This window comes from Ictidomys tridecemlineatus, chromosome 7 (assembly GCF_052094955.1).
Source record: "Ictidomys tridecemlineatus isolate mIctTri1 chromosome 7, mIctTri1.hap1, whole genome shotgun sequence".
NCBI classification, from domain to species: domain Eukaryota; kingdom Metazoa; phylum Chordata; class Mammalia; order Rodentia; family Sciuridae; genus Ictidomys; species Ictidomys tridecemlineatus.
In genome coordinates this window covers 149,781,033-149,802,476 of record NC_135483.1, presented here as the reverse complement: position 1 = coordinate 149,802,476, position 21,444 = coordinate 149,781,033, and the positions used below count along the sequence as shown (strand labels likewise).

The window sequence follows — 21,444 nt, the reverse complement described above, 5'->3', positions numbered from 1 at the left end:
AACTAGTGAGTAGCAACTCACTTCTATTTCAAGTGAATCTGATACCCCATATTTTAGACTCTTTATCTCAAGTCATTAAATATCATATCATAGGTGTAAAAGTAGAAAAACTACAGGAACTCAAAGAAAATAATTTTTTTCACAATAATTTTGCATTTTTTGTTGGCATTTATTTTCTAAGTCCCACATGACTTTAGAAACTGAAGGACCTATTTACTTCTTAAAACCCCCCAAAAGCATAGTTTAATAAAAATTCAAACTTACTGAAAATAAGAGAATAATTAATAAACATCTACATCTTTCTCCCTTCTAATAAACATTAGATAAAAAATAACAAAGATTAGATAACAAACCTATATATCCCTCACCTATATTTAACAAGAATGAACTTTGACCATACTTGCAGATTGTTGATGTTCTCTTTCTTGATTTCATTCACTTCCTTCCCCCTTACAAGGTACACCAATATCCTGAAATTAGTGTGTATCTACTGATGTTTTTATATTTTTGCTAATATGTATATATTCTTAAGCAGTATGTGGTAATGTCTGAATATATACAAATTTTTATCATACTTTATGCTATTCTTTAACCTGTTTTTCTTACACACACACACACACACACACGTAAAATACGTAACAAAAAAAAATTGGGGGGGGGGTCTGGTACTGGGGATTGAACTCGGGAACACTTGACCATTGTGCCACATCCCTAGCCCTATTTTGTATTTAGAGACAGTTCTGAGTTGCTTAGTGCCTCATTTTTGTTGAGGCTGGCTTTGAACTTGCAATCCTCTTGCCTAAGCCTCCTGAGCCACTGGGATTATAGGCGTGGACCACTGTACTTGGTCCTTATATTTTTGAGATTTACCCATGCTGGTAAATACATTCATATGTATATATTCTTTCTGTAGTGCCAGGGATCAAAACCATGACCTTGTGCATGATAGCCAGGTGCTCCACCACTAAGCTACATATATCCCCAGCCCAATATACCTCTTGTTAAATATTCTGCAATCCCAGAGTGTGACTATTCATCTATCTGCTCTTGTTAGATTTCTAAATTTTTGTTCATTTGGTGAAGTTAGCTAATTTTTGATATAATTTGCATTCTCAATCACTACTAAAGTCATAATGTCACTTTGGCAACAGTTCAAACACGTGGTCAAATTCATTAGTTTTTTATCCTTATAGTTTGTACTTTAAGTATGGAGGCAAGAAATTTATTCCCCCACACAGATACTATAAAGATTTTCTACTACATTTACTTCTGTTTTTAAAACACAATATTTTTTTTTTGTTTCCCTTCTTTCCATCATTCAGCATTTTAGTTTGAGTCAAAACATCACAAAAATAGAAAGGAAATACTTTCATGTACTCATGTAGTTATGATAATCTATAGAATGGCTTCTCTTATATCATCTATACCTTCTTTCTACTCCTACCAAAATTATTATTTTAAAGCAAATTTCAGATCTATCATATTCATATACTATCCATCAATAGTATATTTAAAACAAAGATTTTCCCAAGTAATATAACCATTGTATTAATTTCACATCTAAAAATTAGTAAGTCTTTGAATAATCAGATACCCTGTGTTAGAAACTGAATTGACACTTCTCAGAAATAAGGATGGTCAAAAAATATATGAAAAAATGTTCAACATTTTTAGCAACTAGAGAATGCAAATTAAAACTACACTGAAAAACGCACTGAAATTTCATCTTACTCTAGTCAGAAGGGCAACAATCAAGAATACAACAATAAATGTTGGTGAGGATGATATATTGACAGTGAGGTGGCAAATAGGTGCAACCACTCTGAAAAGCAGTATGGAAATTCTTTAGAAAGCTTGGAATGGAACCCTCATTTGATGCAGTTATTCCATTTCTCATATCCAACGAATTTTAAATCAGCACATTACAAGTGACATTGCCACATCGATATTTAAAGTAGCAGAATTCACAACAGCTAAGCTGGAGTCAACCTAGTTGCCCCTCATGGATGAATGGATAAAGAAAATGTGGAATATGTATACTAAGCTATAAAAAAGATTGAATTTATGACATCTGCCATGGATTGAAGACTTTTACGCTAAGTCAAATAAGACAGGCCCCCAAAGCCAAAGGTGGAATGTTTTCACACACGTAGAATGTGGAAGCAAACCCATAATAAGGGGGGAGAGGGTAAGAACAGACATTTAGTAGATTAGACAAAGGAGAATAAAGGGCAGAGGGAGAGGAAAAGAGCGGAATGAATCCAAAATAATTTTCCTATGTACATATATGAACACACCATAGTGAATACCACCATTGTGTATAACCATAAGAATGGGGTCTTGGAGTAATATACATTACATGCTTGTATAATACCTCTGTCATGTATAACTAAAAAGAAATATAACCACTCCTACCCACCAAAAAAAAAAAAAAAAAAAACCACTGCATTCTAGTTAATCTTTTATGTCTTTTTCATTTTTTCCTCCTACACCCTCTTCAATTGAATTTGTTGCACAGAGTATCCTGAAAAGTTCTTTACATGCTAGGATTCGTATGTTGTGTGTTCATGGTATCAATTGGATTTCCTCTGCAGTCACAGATCTGGAAATTTGATTTGCTTAAGGACCAATTTCCATCCCCGAATCCCCATTATTATTTTACAGATGGTATTATATGCTTCCATCATGAGGTGTAACATGTCTGGTTTTTGTTGAAACTGAGGAGTGAATATTTACCCTAAGAAAATATTTTCATGTAAACAAAAGTTTCAAAAATTTCCTTCTGTGACCTACACTTAGTACAAATATGGGGAAAGCCAAAGAAAAAAAACCGAACTACCAAAAAAAAAGTAGAATTAAAAAGATCTTTAATGGAAAATTGCAAGCATATCATCTAGTCAAAGTATTTGCTTAACTGTGATAAATAAGACCTTATCTATATTCAACCACATTTTCTACTCATGATTTAATCCAATCATAATTGTATCAATTTGTTGGAATAGTTACTACTACAAATAGAAAATATATACTTGAAAAAGTACTTTGTTTTAATATTAAACTGCCCATAGTCTCTATTTTATAAAAATCTTAGAATAAATTTCTTATGCTTTGCCTTACCATGTTACAGAGTTGTCCATGAACTGTACAGTCTAGTGTACCAAATTTAAGTTGACCATAAAGAAGTGTTGATGCTTTTCGAAGCTCTGGCAATAAAGCTCGACATGGTGGACACCACTAGGAAGAAAGTATAAGCACTGAGCCAAATGAAACAAATCCCTTCAGTCTTGTAACAAACAACATGCTAATAAGTAAGACAAACTATACTTAGTGGCATCTGTTCTGGGTATATATTTAATATTCAGAGGAGTAATTACATTGGCACTCATTTAGAAGCATGAAGTAGTAGTTCTAGTATTAACAGTCAAATCATCTTATATATCATATCCTTTTGTCATGACGAGAGAAATATGACAATACTGAAATCTGATTAAAAATAACTTACCGGGGCGAAAAAGTCAACAAGCCATGGTTCTTTGTCATTGGAAGGAAAATTTTGAGGTCCAAGTGTGGTAACATGAGAATTAACACTTTCTTTGGCAAAGGCAAGTATGTCATATAAAATCTTCTTTCCTTTAAAATTGAGTAAGAGAAAACTTAAAATCTGCATTATGTCTTTTACATTTATGAAAACATTCAAGAGTTTTACACTCAAGTTTGTCTTGTTTTAATATTTTGAGTGTAACATGTTGATAAGTTTGTCTTGTTTTAATATTTTATCAACATGTTGATTTTGGAAAGGTTTTAGTGTTCTGTATATTGCACACAAATTGGCTCTACTAGGAGTATCCCTTCCTTGCACACTCTTCTGGTTTTTGGACTAGTTAAAATGTCAAGACCTCTGTGAAATGTTTCTTCATCAGAGGTAGAATAATCTTTATAGTGTTCTTTGAATTCTTTATTTACCACACTCTAACTACTACATCTGTTTCTTCAACCTAAACTAGTCTTAGGAATCAAAACCTGAATTATTAACTACCCCATAAACACTTCAAACACATTTCCTTCTAATTTTGTTCATTTTCCCACCTTTTTTTTTAATCATCATACACATGGCTAAATAAGATTCTCCAGAGTGATTTTTGCCTTCTCTTTGTATCATAACTTCATCTATTTTCTCTTACCATAGCTTCAGCACCAATGCCACCACCTGAATTCAATTTACCTTACAGCAGTAGCCATGCTGGTATTTGTCCCAGCCCTTAACCAATTCACTTTCTACATTACAACCACAGTTTTTAAAGAACTGTATTTCTCCCTGCTTTAATGCCTCTAATTATTTGCCAATGCCTAAAGAATACACTCCTTTGATTTGGAAAATAATCTTTCTCAACTAGAGAATATTTTCCCAAGAGCCTTTTGACTTATTGCTCCACAGTCAAAATTACTACTTTTATGTGTCAGAACCTGTTTTAAAGGCAATATAAGTACAGCACAAATGAGGGGGGGGGGAACTCCTTATGGGGTTCATGGTCCAGCAGAAGAGATGCAAGACACTTATATCACTATTCAAATATGAAAATAATGGTACCACATTCTCCTGCCTTTTTCTTATGCTCAATTGCTTTACAGATTTCTTTATCTCTGACCATCCTTAAAGGTGATCTAGTTCACTCCAATTCTGATCTTTTACTTCTCTATTCACTCTTAAACAACTCAATCTTACTCAGGTTTTAATTAACAAGATAATTTAAATCTACACTTTCAGCCCAAATTTTTCCTGAAGCCCAAGTCTCTATATTCAAAAGTGAAATGGATGTGTCTATTTTTTGTAAACTCCTCAGCTAATATTTCTCCCCTCAATGAGAAATAACAACAATTATTCAATGGTGAACTCACAAAGTAAAAAGCATGAATACAGAAGAGACAATTTCTCTTATGTGACTTTACATCAGGCTTCTGCCTATTCTCCCTCTAATCTTGTTCCAACCTATACTAGTAATGAATAGCCACCTAAAATGTAAACTCATTTAAATCATTTCTCTACTTATAATCCATGGTCTTTGCTCTGCCCTCAGATTAGACACAATTTTGGACTCCTGCTGCCCTCTGCATTTTCAAGTCTTGTTCCTGTCAACACTACACTATCTAGCTATCCTAAAATTCTCGCTTGTCTAAGGTCTATATTGGATCCCTCACCTTAGAACCCATAAATACATCTGCTGGTTCTTGTGCCTGGAATGTTTATCACTTCTTTGGGTAACTTACAACACAGATTGTTTATTCTTAATTTCTTCCTAAATACAAACTATACTTATCCCTTGTGATTGCTGGTTTCCAAGATGAACCCAGAGATCTCATACCATTTTACAAGTATGTATGTGATGGGTTGGTGCATGCCATCAACATAATATAGGCATGTGATAGTTTATCTTGTCTGAAATTAGGTCATAAAAATACCATTGCTTCTGTCTTGGTCACTCTTCTCTTAGATTACTCATTATGGAAGAGGTCAGCTACTATATTGTGAGCAGACCTATAGGAAGCTATACGTGGTGTGAGGAATTTAAGTCTCCTGCCATATAAGACTTCCTGATATTCCATGCGTCAGCTTGAATCCAGATCCAGGAACTGTGGCCCTTGCCTACTGTGACTGCAACATCATGAGAAAACTTGAGTTCAAAACTACCTGACTAAGCTATTATATTCTTGACCACCCAAAACTGAATTACTTATTTTGAGCTCCTAAGATTTGGAATAACTTGCTACTCAGCAGTAGAGACATAAAATTACTTGCCTTAGACATTTAAAAAATGTGTCCATTTACTTGTCTGTTTTTCTTTCTAGTCTATAATGTTCCTTAAGGCAGAGATTAAGTATAGTTCACATGCTGTCCTATTTATCATACTGTACTTGGGACACAAAGATACTCAATTCCTATTTAAAGCTAGAGCCAGATGTGGTAGTACACACCTCTAATCCTAGAAACTGAGGCACGAGAATTGCAAGTCTGATGCTAGCCTCAGCAACTCAGATTCTTTCAAAATAAAAGGGCAAGGGATATAGCTCAGTGGCAAAACACCTCCCAGGTTCAATTTTAATCTCTAGTATTGCTATTAAAAAAAAAAAAGCGGGGGAACAATACAAGGTATATTATAAAGGTATATTAGTAAATAGTAAATGAAAGAGCTTAATGATGCTCAGTATACTTTCTGGGGGAGAAACTATGTTAAGTTATAGTTATTATAAGAATTATTTGGAGCTTACAAAATATTTTGAGGAGCTAGAAGAGTTACAGTGCAGAAAAAAAAAATCACATGTGAAAACATAAAGGAGTGAAAGGATCCAAAAGCAGTAGGAGCTATGATTACTGGGCAGACCATGAAAATACTCCATTTACAACTATTTACTGAGTTACTATGTACCATTCTAAGTGCCAGAAAAAGAATAGTGAGCAAAACAAAGTCATTGCTCCTATGCTGAGAAATCTGAAATTGAATCTAAAAGAAATTGTAGTCAAGGCAGAAAAGTGATGTGAAAACGGTGTTCTGGGTACCAACTCTGCAAACAAGATAAGGAACCAACTGCAGGAGGAAGGACTAAGACAACTATAGTCCTACAGGAAAATATGTACAATAGATGAAGGAGGTGATGAACCTGAAGCAAGGCAGAAAACTGACAAGAGTGGGGTCTGAGAAAGTTTCAGAGGTGAAAAAGAATAAATCTCTTTTAGTAATTTCTAGCACTTTGAGGATCTGACAGTTTATAAGCACCTATACTGTAGGATTTTGTAGTAGACACAATGCATTCAAAATCTACCTAGACTCATTTCTAGTTCTTTCTCATGGGGCAAGATGCTTATTTTTCTGAGGCTGTTTTCTCATTTACTAGTGGTTGTGAAAATGAAAATAAATCTTAAGTTGTAATGAAGTTATTACAACTTAGTAGTAACTGTAAGGGTTATCTTGCCAAGCCTTTTTGATATAGTTCCTTCAGCCCAGGGGGCTTAACTTCTTTTACCTCTATATTTGTTTTGGGAAATTGAGCATTTTATACTCAATTCAAATAGCACTTTTCTTGTAATTTATGAATAATGGTCATTAAAATATTTTTTGTTTCATTATACATCTCCCTTCTCCTGATCCTACCAGACTGTATTTTAATCTTCTTGAGAGCAAAGTTTGTCTTATAAGTTTGCAGCCCTAACAAATAAGGGAGTGCTTGTTACCTATTAGGCATTTCATAAATACCTGTTATTCATTTAACTGTATTACAGTTGATGGTTTGTATCTTTCGCTACATTTGTCCGCTTTCAGGAAAGGGACTCTGATGTCTTCCAAACTCTAGGAAAACTAAAGTCCCAAATAAGCTGAAATATAGAGATGCAATTATAAATTCAAGAGAAATAACAAAGCAGTTAATGGAGAAGTATGATAGTCTAATAGCAGATAAATCCAAAAACAATGTCTAGAAATTGTCTATAATGGCTAAGATGCTATCTGTGGCACACTGGAAATTGCAGGTGTTGCTTGCTTCTGCCAACAAGCAAATAAATTCCTCACTACTGTGACATGTTACCAAAAGTACTTTTGATGAAACAGTGATCAAAATACTGAAAAGTTTTACTTTAAAAAGAAGGGTTAAAAAGAATGTTAATTTAAAGATTTTCCCCATATTTACTAACAAATGAGAACAAACATTATGTCCACACAAAACAAGGTAAAAAACACAAATGGAACATTTGTATTAGAAGATAGTTATCATTTTTTCCCATTCTTACCATGATGAATTTCATATTCTTTGGTTCCTTGTCCTTTAAATACTGCTAGACAAGGTTGAAAAACATAGAGATTGCTACAGATGTCTGGTGCAGAGGAGCAGTCAAACCTTCCGACCTACAGTAGAAAGTGAAGGTTCAATTTGATGGCAACAAAATTCTTATCCATTCCACTTCTAAATATTCATAAAGACAACCCCAAAATGACCCCATTCTAATGACACTGCTTCTCAACAGAAGCTAATAGTTATTAAACAAGAAATAGTTCATTGACATTACTGAAACTCAATTTAAAGAATACTATTTAAAGAGTTCAAAAATCTGAGAAAATGTGAAGCAAGGAATATATCCTCCAAAAAATGTAAGGGCTGTTTATCTAATCTTGGGATGGAAGAGCATCCAAAATGAATAAACAGAAGTGCACTATGCTGTTAGCATCACAGAGAAGAACAAGGGCAACAATGGACTAAATGCATCTTGAGAAGAAATAAAAACATAAAAAACCCAAAGAGAAACCCCAAAACTAAATAATTCAACTGGCGAGGTATAAAAACAAAACAAAGTTTCAACAATAGGCTAAAGCAAGTAAAGAAAGAATTTCTGAACTTGAAGAGTTGGATACAAGAACTCCCCTCTGCAAAAAGTAAATCAAGACTATTATATCCAGCAAAGCTACTCTTAAAAAATGAAGGTGAAGTCTTTCCTAGACAAGCAAAAAATGAGAAAGGTTCAACTCAGCAAGAGTATGTAACAGTTGTAAATATATATGAACCTAACATCAGACCACTCAAATATATCTAGTATTTGCTTTATGTAAAGACAGACTCCTAAACAATACTTCACTTTAATCAATGGACAGATTAACATACAAAATGTCAAACAAGGATACATCAGAGTTGAATTATACTATAGAGCAAGTGGACCTACCATTTACAGGACATTTCATGCAACAGTTGCAGAACACACATTCTTCTCATCAGCATACAAAACATTCTCCAGGACAGACCACAAATCATACATCAAACTTCAATATATTTTTAAAAAGTGAAAATCATGCATCTTCTCTGACCACAATGAAATAAAACTAGAATTGAATAAAATATGATGCAAAACATACAGGCACCTGGACTCTGTGTTCTTGAATAACCAATGTGTCACTAAAGAAATTAAAAATAAGAAAAAAATCTCTTGATAGAAAAATGAAAAACATCAAAAACTGGGAGACACAAAAGCAGTAATAAAGAGATTTATAGCAATAAATACATGCACTAAATTATAAAACCTAATGGTATACCTCAATGACCTAGAGAAGAAAAAATCAAATCCCAAATTAGAAGACACAAAGATCAGAGCACAAATAAATGAAGCAGTAATCTACCATCAAAGATCAAGAGCTGAGGACTTCACAACTGAATGTTAAAACATCCACAAATAACTAACTCCAATTCTCAAACTATTCCAAAAGACTGAAAAGGTAAACACTGTCTAATTCACTACATGAAACCATGACCCAAACCAGACAAGAACACAACAAATGAAACTATATACCAATATTCTTGACGAACACAGATGCCCAAGATAACAAAATACTAGTAAACTGAATCCAATAGCTCATTATGGAGATTATATACCACGATCAGGTGAGATTTAGTGCAAGGCTGATTTCAACATATATAAATCAATAAACATATCAACAGAATGAAGGACAAAAGATATGATTATCTCAAATTCAGAAAAAATTCTGTAAGACTCAACATTTCTTCTTGATAAAAATTAACAAATTATGTACAGAAGAAACATCTCAACATATATGACAAACTAATAGCTACCATTCTATGGTGGATGGGAAAATGCTGAAAGCATTTCCTCTAAAGGATCTAGAATAAGACGAGGATGTTCATTTTCATGAGTCTTATTTCACAGAATATTGGAAGCCTTAGCAGAAGTAAATAGCCAAGAGACAGAAATAAAGGTCATCCAAAGTGGAAAGAAGGAAGTCATATTATGCCTGTTTGCAGATGATGATTTTATATATAGAAAAATCCAAACATTCCACCAAAAAACTGAACTCTTAAGTTAGTAAAGGGTACAGCATACAAAACCAACAAATTAGGAGCATTTTTATATGATTAAACTAAAATGAAATCAAGAAAGCAATCCCACCTATAATAGCTATGAAAAAAATCTAGAAATATTTAAATCAAGGAGATGAAAAATCTCTACAATGACATTTCTAAAACACTGATGAAAGAAACTTTACCAGGACACACAAACAATAGGACATCCATGTTCATTAATCAGAAGAATCAAAATGCCCACACAATCCAAAGCAATCTACATTTTCAATGCATTTCCGATTGAATACCAATGATATTCTTCATATGAGAAATAAACAAAACCCTAAAATTCATATAGAACCACAAAGACCAAAAATAACCAAGATAATCTATGTAAAAAGAACAAAGCTGGACTAGGTTTGGTGGCGTCCACTTGTGTCAATTTACTCAGGGGGCTATGGCAGGATTGCTTGAGCCCTGGAGGTCATAACATAGTGAAACACATCTCAAAAAACAAAGATGGAAGCATCACAGTATTCAATTCCTGACTTCAAAACAGAATGTTGAAAAAGGAAAAAGCCTAGTACTAGGATAAAAATCATTATGCACACCAATGGAATAAAATAGCTCAGAAACTAATATACATTTACACTGTCAACTGATATTTTACCAAAGTACCAAGAAGACATAGTGGAGAAACAAGAGTGTCTTCAAGAAATGGTGTTGGCAAAAGTGGACAAACACATGCAGAATAAAACTGGATCTCTTTCTCACTGCACACAAAAACCAACTCAAAATGGATTAAAGACCTGAATGTTAAACCTGGAATTATGAAGTTACTATAAGAAAACGCGAAATCTTTCAAAATATTGGTACACGCAATTATTTTTGGATAGGACCCCAAAGTCTCAAGCACTAAAAAGGCAAATGGGCTTAAATCAAACTAAGAAGCTTCTATTATTTCTATTAAAGAAAAATGTTAAAATAGGAAAGGATAACCTGCAGAAAAGATCTAAACAGACATCAAAGGATGACAAAAATAAACGGTCAACTGGCATGGAAAAATGCTCATATCACTATCAGAATAATTAAAAAAAAACTTATCAGAATAATTCAAATGCAAACAACAAGATTATGACTCCAATCCAGTAGAATGGGCATTATCAAAAAGAAAAATCAATCCTGATGAGGATGTGGAGAAAGAGGAACTCTTAAACACTGCTGGTGAAAATGTAAATTGGTACAGCCATTAAGAAAAATAATATTGAGGTTCCTTACAAAAAACAAACAAAAAAAAAAACCTAAGAACTATCTTATGGTCCAGTTATCCCAGCACAATGCACGTATCCAGAGCAAATGAAACCACTGGATCAAAGATATTCTTACAATTCCCAAGTTTATCATAAGCACTAATCACAAAAGCTAAGGTATGCAATCAACCAAAGTGTACTGATCGATCAATGATAAAGAAAATGATAAAGAAAATGTGATATATATATAAATGTGATGTATATAGAAAATTAGATGTTAAAATATGTCACAGCAACATGAATGAAATCGAGGACTTCATGTTAAGAGACATGTTTTCATTCACTGTGAAAGCTTAAAAAAAAAAAAGTAGTCTCACAGACAATGAGTAGGACTGGGAAAAGGAGTGAGGAAAAGGGGAGAGAGGCTCAATAATGAGTACTAAAACAGTTAAACAGGAGGAATGAATAGTGGTGTTATATATAGCATGGTAGAGTATCATGCTCTACCACAATATATTTTAAAATAACTAAAGAGTCTGAAGGTTTCTAATACATAGCATTTTCACCTCAAACATTTATCATTTCTAACAACCCTGATATGATCATTATACTATATACATGTATTGAATTATCACAGTATACCCTGTTAAGTATATACAAATAATGTGCCAGTTTAAAAAGAAATTCATATTGAAATATTTTGGATATATGAGGTTAAATAAAACATGTACTAAAAAAAAGGAAAAGATACTCTTCTATAACATCTTTCACAAAATCTGTAAGATACAAATTTGTCAAATGCTAGAAAAGATGAAAATTCACACTTTTAAATATCATGTCCATGTTTAATAGAAAAAACATAAATAAAAAAACAAATGAAAACCAACACAACCAAGACCAAAACACTTAAGGGCTTCTTAATCTACCAAGTCAATAAACATTTTTGTTATTTAAAATTTAATCATATGTAATGGACTAACAAGGAAGCACACCATCAGAAGACAAGGCAAAATACATTTTTCTTACCTGAATATGATCATTTTTAAGTAGAGTTTTCAGTTTTTTCAACTCAGGATCATCTGAATTTTCATTTTTTCCAAAATAAAAAAATAAGAGCCACCGATGATGTGCCAAACGATCCTTGAAAGTGGTAAAGAAACATCAGATGGGAAATTCTAAGGTAGATCTAATCTTTATTTCTTTGACTTTGAGGTTAGTTTTAGCTATCCTGCTCAGTTACAAATATAATCTAAAATCCAGACCATCATGCTCTTATTTTATAGCTTACTGGGAATAATGCTATGTAAATCAATTCTATAATATTATAGGTGGCTAAATCACTGAGTCATAAAATGTTCAAGCAGATGACTGTGCCAAGAAAAAAATATAGTTTAACTAATATATAGCTAAAATTTTGGGGAGGGGTTGAAGAAGTAAGTTTTGCAGGTTTAATAAAACTTATACTTGGTAGAAATATATACTTGGATAGCTCTGGGATCAGAAAGTAGAATACGTGATTCTAACTGAATATTTCTAAGAATTCTAATCACAAATAATGCTTAGTTTTCAGTGAACAACAGAAAGAGTACTATAAGCAAGAACATTAAGTTCCAATTCAGATCCAAAGTTCCTTTGTGATCAAAATCTTGCCTTTTCAACCTTCAAGTTGGGTAGGTTCTTAAATTATAGATTTACTTTGAATTACCAATATCTCAGTTCCAGGAATCCAAATGTAATCTAGAACTGCTTAATACAGAATTCTTGGAAACTGCTACATTTAGTTCTCTTTAGTGATGAATAAAACAATGCTGACTTTAATAATTAAGGACTTGAAAAGTTACCAATATTTATTACTATATGCCACTATTAATAATCATTACCTCTAATGTGCTTGCCGAAAGTAGTTCAAAATCTGGAAGATTACGTATTATTTCCAAATATATTTCTTTAGCATCCAATGAATTAAGAAACTAGAATAAGAGAATCATGTTGTAATCTTTGAGTAAACAAGAAGAAATCTGAAGTTTTTCAAAATACTTCAAAATGTCTTTTAATTTTTAAAAAAGTATATCACATTTGGGCAATTATTTAAAATACTGAATAATCATATGACCAGGCTTTTTAAAAAATAATGAAAAAGAAATTCCATTAGGTGTTTCAGTATATAAAATTTTCTATGGAATCCTTATAGTAATTTGCTAAATCACCACAGAAATATACTATGTTCAGTTTAATTTTAATGCTAACTATGTTTACATGTCTTATGTATTCTTTTAGATTTTTTTAAATGTTTTTTGTTTTTAGACATTTATTTATTTTTATGTGATGCTGAGGATTGAAGCCAGCCAGTGCAAGCATTCTACCACTGAGCCACAACCCTAGTGTAGAATTTTTAAATCGAATTTTGATGATCTAAGACATTTTACACCCCAACTAATTAATAGTGGTAAGGTAAGAAAAACTTATAACCACAAAACTGAAATGGTTTTCAGAATACTGTTCACAAACCAAACAATATAGGAGTACTTATACTAAAATATACATATGGCTCTAAAACATGCTTAAGATCTGACTATTTAAGACAAAAACTGAAAAAAGGCACACCTCCCTTCTAACAAATCTCCTTTATTTCTGTCTCACAGAACCCCCTCTGCTGGTCCAATTCTCCATGAAGCAGCTATTACAATAAAGAATGCAGCAATGGTTTACATCAAGTAGATGTATACGAGAGTTGAAAAAACAATTTTATATCTTTAATCATGAATCATCTGTTTAATAATTAAGAAATACTACTTGAAAATGGCTTAAAATATAAAAATGCTTCAATTAAAAAAAATTTGGTTGTAGATGGACACAATACCTTTATTTTGTTTAGTTTTTTTTTTTTATTTGGTGCTGGGGATCAAACCCAGTGCCTCACTCATGCTAAACAAGCACTCTACTATTAAGCCACAATTCCAGCCCTTAATGTCTCAATTTTATAGCTTATAGTTCCATACTTTAATCAGTCATTATAAAGATCACACTAAAAATACTCATAACAGCTTTATATACGTGTATGATTAGTATATTATAAACTCATTATAAACTGTATTTGTCTTATAGAATTTGCTAGTTACACTTTTAAAGGACTGTTTAAACCTCACCTTTCAGATATATTTAGCTGAGATAATACTTCAGTTTTTTAAAACTTGAATAAGTGAATTAAGATAAACATACAGGATTACTTACTATAGCACTGCTTATAGCCTTCAAAAATAGCTTTTATGAATCTTCTCTTGATACTTATTTCTAAGTATATCATATTTACTTAGTGAATTATGCTAAGAAATTGTTTATTAAAGGTGTATACACTTTAATAAAGAAAATGAGTTACTGAAGTATATATGTATGTATATATACACACTCATATACACACACACACACACACTGTTGAAAATATATACCTAGAGTATATATACACAATACAAACTCATAGATACACATAGAGATGCCATACAAACACACAATAATCACCAGAATACTCCTAGGCACTTGGTATACACCAGTGAACAAATAAACTTAAAATTTAATGCAGGAGAAAAATAATGGGAAAGTAAATAAATTACAGTGTATGTTATAAAGTGATAAGTACTCTGTAGCCATAGAGGCAAATTATAAAACATCTTAAAGATAGTCAGATTTTATTTAAAGATAGTCAGATTTTACTGACAAACTGTTTATAGGGTACGAGAAAAAGAGCAATCAAAATTGACTGCAGGATATTTGGCCTGAAAGAGAAAGGACAGAGTTTTCATAAACTGAAATGGAGAAAATTGGGGAGAAGCAGATTTATATATGGGAGTATTAGCAAGATAATTATAGGCATTTAAATCTGACATATTGACTAGTATCTTGGGAGATGCTGAAAGGCAGTGTACATATGTGTACATGTCCATGCATGTATATAATATTTCTGGAGTGCAGGGCAAAGGTCTGAGCCATAAACTATGGACAGTCATTATAGAGTGTATATGTAAAGGATCTGTAGGGTATTTACCAAGACTTGATGGTGGTTGTCCACAAGTGATTGAATTTTAGAAAATGTTGGATCTTTTTATATTTCTGTACTGTGCATGAATTTCTGAAATGAGTATATGTTATAATTATCAACATTTAAAAAGCAGAATTAAAATAAAGGAAAATGAAAGAAATTTGTCTTTATTATTCTTCTTTATATTTCTTTTGGGAGTCCCCAGGAAATCCCATTATTTAGCTCACTTCCTCGACAACTAGCTTGAGTCTCAAGTTTCCTGGTTCAGAAACACAGGGAGGTGAACTGTATCAGATTTCCAAATTTCTAGATTTCTGAGTTTACATTAGAATCCCACAGGGTACTTAAAAACATAACTGGGTCCTAGCCAAACCTATTAGGGATCTACATTTTTTACCATTAGAAAATACAAAAATAAAAACTTAGGTTAAATGAAAGAGTATTTTTATCATAACAATGTATTTCATATCTTTGAAGTTTAAAACTATAATGGTTTTAAATGTAATAATACAAATGCCAGTTTGTAAAGAATTTTATAAGGATTATTTTTAAACTAAAGTATATAATAAACAAAATCCCAAGAATTTACATATTCTAATTAATGAAATGATCCATATAAACTGTTTCATTTCCTTGCTAACTGCTTATAAAAGGATACATTTTTAAATGTGTGTGCATGTACACATTTATAAGTAAAGAAATTTCCTTAAAGTTATTCATACCAAAATACTGTTTTTCTCCTTGCTATTTAAAGTGGCTCCAGGAGGAAAATAAGCAGTAGTACTTGTTGTAATATCCAAACTTTTACAAAGGTTGTCCTGGGTGGCACAGTCCATCCATCCTACGTTAACAAGGCCATCCTAAAAATGTTAAACAAAAAACACACTATGTTGTAAATTAAGAAAAAGTTAAAACCCAACATTTCTATTATAAAATTACAACTTTTAAAATAGTACTCAATAACCTGAGATAATACAGTTTTCCATTTTCCCTTGATGTTAACATCTACTTTTTAGAATTTGTACAAATCTACAAAAAACTAAATTTATCATTTTTTAAAAATAGAAAACAGGCTGCTCAATAATCTTTTAGGTTAAAAATCAAATGTGACTTGTTTAAGAGTCATCATTATTATTGCACTTTCAATATGTATCATATAGTTTATCAGACATTTTGTCTACAGCATACATTTAAATTAGTACCTTCCAAGTGTTCACCTATTGGTGGCTGAGTTACTTTAATGTGCTCTAATGTCCTATACGAAAAGTACATTTCTCGGAACCTCAAGTTACTGAAAAAATTTTCTGGACTAAAGTTAGTAAACAAACAGAAGAGTAACATACATTCAAGTGCAATTCCAAAAAATAAAGGATGGGACATTAATAATAATTGATATAATAGCTGAAAAGTTTCTACAACTTTGAAAACATTAATCTATCGATTTGAGAGGTCAAATAAATCTTAAGTAAACGTCTATTCAAATCATAACAAAACTTCAGAAAATCAAAAATCTTAAAAGCAGAAATGATAATTTTGATTTAGATGGTGTTATTTGGGAACATACATAAGAATTAACTAAGCTATACACTTAAGATGCATTCCCTTAACTGCATATAAGAAATAACTAGAATAAAGAAAAGTAAAATTAAAAATACATGCTGGCAAAGTGTCAGAAGTAATAAAGAAATTTGTGTTCAAGGTCTCTTGCTACCCTATCCAGGAAATGGTTAAGTCAGGGAGGCATGTTGTAAGCTCTAGGGTATTAGAGCTTAAAAGGACAGTTTAAAAAAACAAAACAACAACAACAAAAAAAAACAAAAACAAAAACTGGTAACTAAAGAGATGATAGTGAGGAGAAATGAAATTAAACCACTTGACTCACCTAAAAGAAGGCAAGAGAAAAGAAAAAGGATTATATCATAGGTGGGACAAACAGAAAACTAATGAGACAGTAAATATACACAATATATCAGGAATAATATTAAATGTAAATGGAGTAAGAAAACTGATAAAACACCAAAATTAAGCATATGCCGATTACAGAAAATATACCTTAAATATAAGGATACCAGAATGCCAACATTAACCAAAAGAAAGTAGTAGTCATACTGATGTCAGTCAAAGCATATTTGAAGGCAAGAAACATTATAGAAGAGAGTTATTTCATCAAGCTGGAAACTCATATCACAAAGAAAAATAACAATTCTAAGTTAGTACCCACATGATGACAAAGGCTCAAAATATATAAACAAAAAGAATTAATGGAAAAAACAAATATCCATAATAACAATGGGTAATTAATAAAATATTAACCGATATTAAGACACTCTCTTCTCCGTGCCGGAACAGGCAATGAACTTATTAAGATCAATATTTGAATGGTAGTGTTAAACTTGACCCAACTGATTTTACACAGGTGTGCATCTATGAAGTACAGAATTTACTTTTTCAAATGTACATGAATATTGTTAAAAACACTGAAACCATGTTTGCTAACCACGGTAGAATTAAGGTGCCCATAAATAACAAAAACAAAAAACTTGAAAAAAAAAGAAAAAAGAAAAAAACCCCTCTGTTTGGAAATTAAGTCCTAAATAATCAATAATTCAATAAAAATAAAAGGTTATAAAGTATTTTGAATTGACTGTTAATAAATAAATACATTTCAAAATATAGAATATAACTAAAAGCCATATTCAGTAATCCATAGTTTAATTCATATATTACAAAGGAAAGCCTAAATCACAATAACTTAAAAAATTAAATGCAAATTAAATTCTAGGGAAGCAGAAGGAAGGAAATAAAGCACGTAAATGAACAAAATTGAAAATAAATGCAAAGTAGAAATTTTAAAGCTTGATAAATTTCTCCTAATGTTGACGGGAGATAGTACAGAAAATCATTATCAGAAAGTGAAAGTGGGAATCACTAAAGAAGTTACAGATAAGAAAACTCCACAAAAATCATAGGATATTATGTATAACTATATACTAGTATATTTAAAAATTTAGTTGGAAGAACAAAAACAATTTCCTAAACAGAGAAAATAACCTGAATAATCTGATTTAAAAAGGAGATTATAGATACAAAGAAAATTCTAGGCAGATGGCTTCCCTGAAGTCTACCAAACAAAAATATTATTTGAGGGGGAAATAATGCCAATCATACAGAAACTGCTTCAAGAAGAGAAAAGATGACTTTGCATCACATTTTTAAGACCAGCATTTCCTTGATGCTAAAAGTACACAAAGACTTTGCTGGAAAGGAAGAATATAAAAGGCTAACAACTCCAATCCTCAAAGATTAACAAAAAATACTTATGTTCAGAGCTCATCTTCAAATATTTTTAATATCTGAGACTTAGTTTTAAAAAAATTATTTTATTTGTTTTTAGGTACGCCAATGGAACTCAGGGGGGCACTCAACCACTGAGCTTTATTCTCTAGTTCCTTTGTACTTTATTTAGAAGCAGGGTCTCACTGAGTTGCTTCGTGCTTCACTGTTGCTGAAGCTGGCTTTGAAGTGGAGATCCTCTTGCCTTAACTTCTGGAGCTGCTGGCATTATAGGTATGTACTACCACACCCATCCCTAAGACAGATTTGGTTTTGATATAAATTCTTAGAAGATTCTCAAGGAATTTTAACATTGTGTTGAAAAACCATTGTCTAAGTATAGGGTGAAATAAAGGAAGAGAATGAAATGTAAGTATACCAAGTTAATCATTTTAGTGTTAGATAAAACAATTTGTTTTTTAAAAAAAAGTCTATAATGCACAAAGAGGTATAAATAATAGCCACTAAAAGAATATGCTGATCAAGATCATACATTATGTGAAAATATAGATATGCATTGCATAATAATTTGGTGAACAATGAACAGCATATAGGACAATGATCCCATAAGATTATAATCCAGTTGAAAAATTTCTATTGCTTAGTGAACACATTAACTAAAGATGCAAGTGAAAAGCAGTCTAATGAAAGAAGAACCCAAGAACTTCACTTCCCTGTTACGGGTCTAGTAAAACCTTTGAAGACCTTACTGAGCTCCTTACAAAGTTTGAAAACATGAACCCTAACATGAAAAGGTTTACATTGGATGGTCACAGATATTTATGAAAAGAATGACATTTCCTCAATAAGAGCCTCACGCAGATTCAGAAAGATTCCAGAAGGCAGTACTATTACGAGAGATGATAGCTCCATGCCTGAAGACCTTCCAGAAGAAGAAAATGTGGAGATGAAGGACAGTGATACTGACAATTCTGATATTAAGGTGTAGGCTAAAGTGCGTTTGTTTTTTAGTTTTTTTTTTTTTAAGGTTTAAAATGAAAACAATTAAGAGAAAAACATTTATAGAATAAGCACCAAAAACACAAAAATCAATAAAAATGATAAAAAATCAAAAGAATATACATATAATCTATTTTTATATAGTTGTACAATGTTTATGTTTCAAGCTAAGTATTATTACAAGAGTCAAAAAGTAAAAATGTATAAAGTAAAAAAAATTACAGTAAGCTAAGGTTAATTTATTACTAAAGAAATTGTTTTCATAAACTTATTGTAGCAAAATTAGTATCTTATAAAGTATACAGTAGTAGATAATAAGGCTCTGAAACCTCATATTCACTCAAGTTATCTACCTGAAGAAATTTCTAGTCCTACAAGCTCCATTACCTACTAAATGTTCAATACAAGTGTACCATCTTTTATAATATACTTTTTTTTTTTTTTTGAGAGAGAGAGAGAGAGAGAGAGAGAGAGAGAGAGAGAGAGAGAGAGAGAGAGAGAGAGAGAGAATTTTTTAATATTTATTTTTTAGTTTCCAGTGGACACATCTTTATTTTTATGTGGTGCTTAGGATCAAAGCCAGGGCCTAGTATATGCCAGGCGAGTATTCTGCCGCTGGTGCTAGGCGAGTGCTCTGCCGCTGAGCCACAACCCCAGCCTAATATAATATACTTTTATTGTACCTGTTCTATGGCTAGATACATTAATACTTAACCACTGTGCTACAACAACCCCTATAGCAACACTTATAGCAAGTTTTAGTCTAGAAGCAATAGGCTACATATAGATTAGGTGTGAAGCAGGCTACACCTTCTAGGTTTGTGTAAGTATACTCTGATATTCATCTGATGAAGAAATTATATAATGTCAATTTCTTAGGACATATTCCTCCTGCAGGACTCTATATAAAAATGAACCATTCAGTTGGAAGTTTTAATATGCCTGCTCAGAAATTATGGTTCTATATCAAGTAGAAAAAAACTAAATGATACTGATATGAATAACATGGTGATCTGATACAAAAATTATACCCAACATAATTATACCCAACATACATATACATAGAGACTTATTATTTGAGCTCACATAGAAGTTTCCCAACTTTTACAACTGAAAAACTCCCAAGCCAATGCATGCTATCATAACATTAAATAATCAACAGACGACATTCTTCAAATCTTAACATGATATGAGAATAAGAAATAACAAAGTAAAATCAAAACAACAGGAAACAAATTTTGGAAACGATAAGAATACTACTATATAATTAGAGGAATTCATAATAAATGTAGAATACTTACACAAATGAAAGCACCACATGAAAAGGTACTTAACACAACTAATTATTTAGAAAGTTTTATCTATGAATACATCATTCAGAAAATAAGAAAAATTACAAAAATATGAGTTAAGTGTTCAAGAAACTATGAAAAAAATTTGAAGTCAACTTATAATGATGTAGTTTTACAAAAAGGATGGATGCTTACCAACATGCCACTAAGCCTAAGTCGTGTCTGTGAAGTCAAACAATCTGAGGGGAAAAAAAAACTTTATGAGGCTATTTAAGCTTTATTAAGCCTATCCTCTCATGCCTTTTCCTCAAATTACCATGTTGATTCTAAGACCATTAACTAAAATAAATAATGAAACATTACTTAGTAGTCTCATTTTATATACACAAACTCTCATTCCTTCTCATTAATTTTTCAGGATTTCTAGCTACAGAAAAGTAAGCATTTCTTTAGAGTCTTCACAAATCTGAAAATATATTCTCCACTAGTTTTATGAAAGTTCTGTAAATATGAATGGTAGGATACATTTGAGTTTAGATTTGGAAGAAAACGGGGCTGTAGTATCATAGAGCCTACAGAGACAGGTAAAATCAAATTGCCTGGGTTCAAAAACAAGACAAAAGAATGTTAAAAAGTTCAAAATGTTTTGTGGATAGACAACAATCTGGGCATTAGGTCAAAATGAAATAAAATCCCTTTGCAAAAAAGTTTAAGGCTGATTTTTGTTCAAAAGCAGTATCTTCCT

At 31.8% G+C, this 21,444-nt stretch overlaps 1 protein-coding gene and 1 long non-coding RNA gene across 3 annotated transcripts in view; one reads left to right on the top strand and one right to left on the bottom strand.

Annotated features, from left to right (window-relative positions):
* LOC144365581 (uncharacterized) overlaps window positions 1-14,359 on the top strand; it is a 78,617-nt gene extending 64,258 nt beyond the window's left edge. The window contains exon 3 of the long non-coding RNA XR_013424188.1: window positions 13,724-14,359. This is a non-coding gene — a long non-coding RNA (uncharacterized LOC144365581). The remainder of the gene's footprint in view (window positions 1-13,723) is intronic.
* The window catches only part of Dnajc10 (DnaJ heat shock protein family (Hsp40) member C10), a 49,119-nt gene that overhangs the window by 15,388 nt on the left and 12,287 nt on the right, over window positions 1-21,444 (bottom strand). For both annotated transcript variants that reach the window (XM_005324681.5, XM_078017706.1), the window contains exons 9-15: window positions 20,895-20,938; window positions 15,837-15,974; window positions 12,962-13,051; window positions 12,108-12,221; window positions 7,778-7,892; window positions 3,503-3,630; window positions 3,118-3,234 (exon numbers count right to left, since the gene is read on the bottom strand). In XM_005324681.5, the coding sequence (XP_005324738.1) occupies window positions 3,118-3,234; window positions 3,503-3,630; window positions 7,778-7,892; window positions 12,108-12,221; window positions 12,962-13,051; window positions 15,837-15,974; window positions 20,895-20,938 (746 nt within the window). The remainder of the gene's footprint in view (window positions 1-3,117; window positions 3,235-3,502; window positions 3,631-7,777; window positions 7,893-12,107; window positions 12,222-12,961; window positions 13,052-15,836; window positions 15,975-20,894; window positions 20,939-21,444) is intronic.